The sequence below is a fragment of the Condylura cristata genome, unplaced genomic scaffold, assembly GCF_000260355.1.
Source record: "Condylura cristata isolate star-nosed mole 26May11 unplaced genomic scaffold, ConCri1.0 scaffold00001, whole genome shotgun sequence".
Classification (NCBI taxonomy): Eukaryota; Metazoa; Chordata; class Mammalia; order Eulipotyphla; family Talpidae; genus Condylura; species Condylura cristata.
This window is the reverse complement of record NW_004567102.1, coordinates 35,893,742-35,895,881: the sequence shown is the minus strand read 5'-3', so window position 1 is coordinate 35,895,881 and position 2,140 is coordinate 35,893,742. Positions and strand designations below refer to the sequence as shown.

The 2,140-nt window shown below is 31.6% G+C and overlaps 1 protein-coding gene across 1 annotated transcript in view; it reads left to right on the top strand.

Annotated features, from left to right (window-relative positions):
• Nucleotides 1-2,140, top strand: part of SNX14 (sorting nexin 14) — a 66,142-nt gene that overhangs the window by 20,599 nt on the left and 43,403 nt on the right. Inside the window, exon 7 of the mRNA XM_004674060.2 lies at nt 1,166-1,250. Coding sequence (XP_004674117.1) covers nt 1,166-1,250 — 85 coding nt within the window. The remainder of the gene's footprint in view (nt 1-1,165; nt 1,251-2,140) is intronic.

Here is a 2,140-nt window from a genome sequence, read left to right as displayed (position 1 = left end):
TACAGCAGAAGATGCCAGCAAGCTGTTTTTGGTTTTACTAATAAACCTCTTTTTAAAAAATATTTATACACACAACAACTGGGGTACAGGCCAGAGATTGTGGAGGTTGAGAGGATTTACCAGGGACAGATTGGGGAGCAGAACAGGCAGATGGACAGAAATATACTGCTGAGGGGAGCAGCAGGTAGGACAGGAGAGATCTGATGCACTATATGGGTCACCTCCCTGGCCAGGGAGTGAACTCCTGCTGCAGAAGCTGCAAACAGCCTCATAGTGTTGGGCTTTAACCTGTTGTTGCCCCACCAGGGAGGACCCAAACAAACATCAGAATATTGGCTTTATGACCCACCATGTTTATTACCCTGTGATTTTTTTTCTCTTAATTTGGAATTAAAAAGAATCGAAAAACTTCACATAATATAGTAACTTTTATGATGGATTTTTCTCAGACCTTGGTAAAGGGAAGATAACAGTGTATTGAGACTTGTGCTACGAGATAAGCCTGTTGAAGTCCAGTAAACACATTTTTGGTGACTTAATTTATGTGCACTACTTTCAGTTTTTTTTTTGTCTCTTCTATATGTGTACATATAAATCCTCAACTTTGCCTCACCAACTGACCACAATCACTATAGTTTCCTGTTTTTAAGCTGAAAAATGTCTGTGTGGAATGATGAACTTAATACTATTTAAAAACAATGCTTCCTTCCATATATCTTAAAATAGGATTCATCTTGTAAGATAAATGAAAAAATTCATTTTTAAATAACCTTAGTAAACACAAAGTTGCAACCTCAAGGGGATAAAATAAATTACTGGAAATTTTTCCTTGAATGTATTTAAAACAAAGACTACATTAAAAAATGTCAAAAATGAATATCTTTTATGAGAAAAATTTTGTGTATGGGGTATGCATATCAATGTACCTTTTCATTATTATGATAAAACAATCTAAAGTTATAGGTAATATCTATGAATATACTTTTTTTTATTAAAAAGTTTATTTTTACATCATATCTATGAATATACTTTTAAATTATATTTCTGAAATCAGAATAATGCCTTTTTTTTTTTAAAGGTCATAGGTTCTAGTATATTGTAGTGTTCTTGTCATATTAACTTAAGTGATAATATTAAGTTTCATTTTGATGTTGAATTTTTCCAGGTGGATATTCCATCTATTATAACCAAGAAGTTATTAAAAGCCGCAATGAAGCATATAGAAGTGATAGTTAAAGCCAATAAGAAAGGTAATAGAGTTTTCTACTACAAAGCTTGATTAATTTTGTTTTTTTATACCAAAGTTTGTACCTTAAATATCTAAGAGTACTGCAAGTTAGCTGATACAGTCACATGTGTTGTGAGAATATATTTTTAAACTGACAAGCCTTTCAGTAGATTATTAACCATGCGTTGTAATTTTGAAAACCCAAGAATCTAATAAAATTAAAATATAGTTAACTTAAACTAGAACTATATACTGATGTCTCACCTCTTTTCTGAATTGATAATTTCTTGCCTTCATTATTACAGGTTCTTCAGCAGTATGTCACATCTTTTCTCCTTATTGATTTCAAGTATTTTTAATGTATTCTAACCTATAGGTTGCTATAAGTACTGCAGATGTATTAATTTCTTGATACATAATTCTCATGTTAACTTCCTACTAAAAAAATTTAGTGACTGCTATAGAGTATAGACTGTATATTACCTACTCTGTCTTTTACTGTGTACTATTCTAGCTAGCTATAATAAAGTTTGTTTGCTGTTTCTTACATGTGTCCTGACTTCCATTGCCATAGTTTACAAGTTTGCACATACGTATGTTCTGTAAATGTTTTCTAAATGGATGAATGATCTTCATTTGTGAATTTTCTTGCTCTTGTTCAAACTAAAATAGGCCTTTTAAACAAAATTTCTTCTGTTCCATACGTTGTTCTTTGCGAAACAGATTTTCTTCGTTTTAATTTGCTGTTCTTGCTTGTCAGTGCTTTCCCTAGTAGTATGTTCTGTAGAATATAACTCTATTTGAACAAACATGCGAAAGAGGTTTTGTGTTTCATATTCTTGTAATTACTATATTTTGTGGTCCCCTTTTGGAAATTTGTTAGCAAGGACTAACCAAAAACTTTTGAGTTTC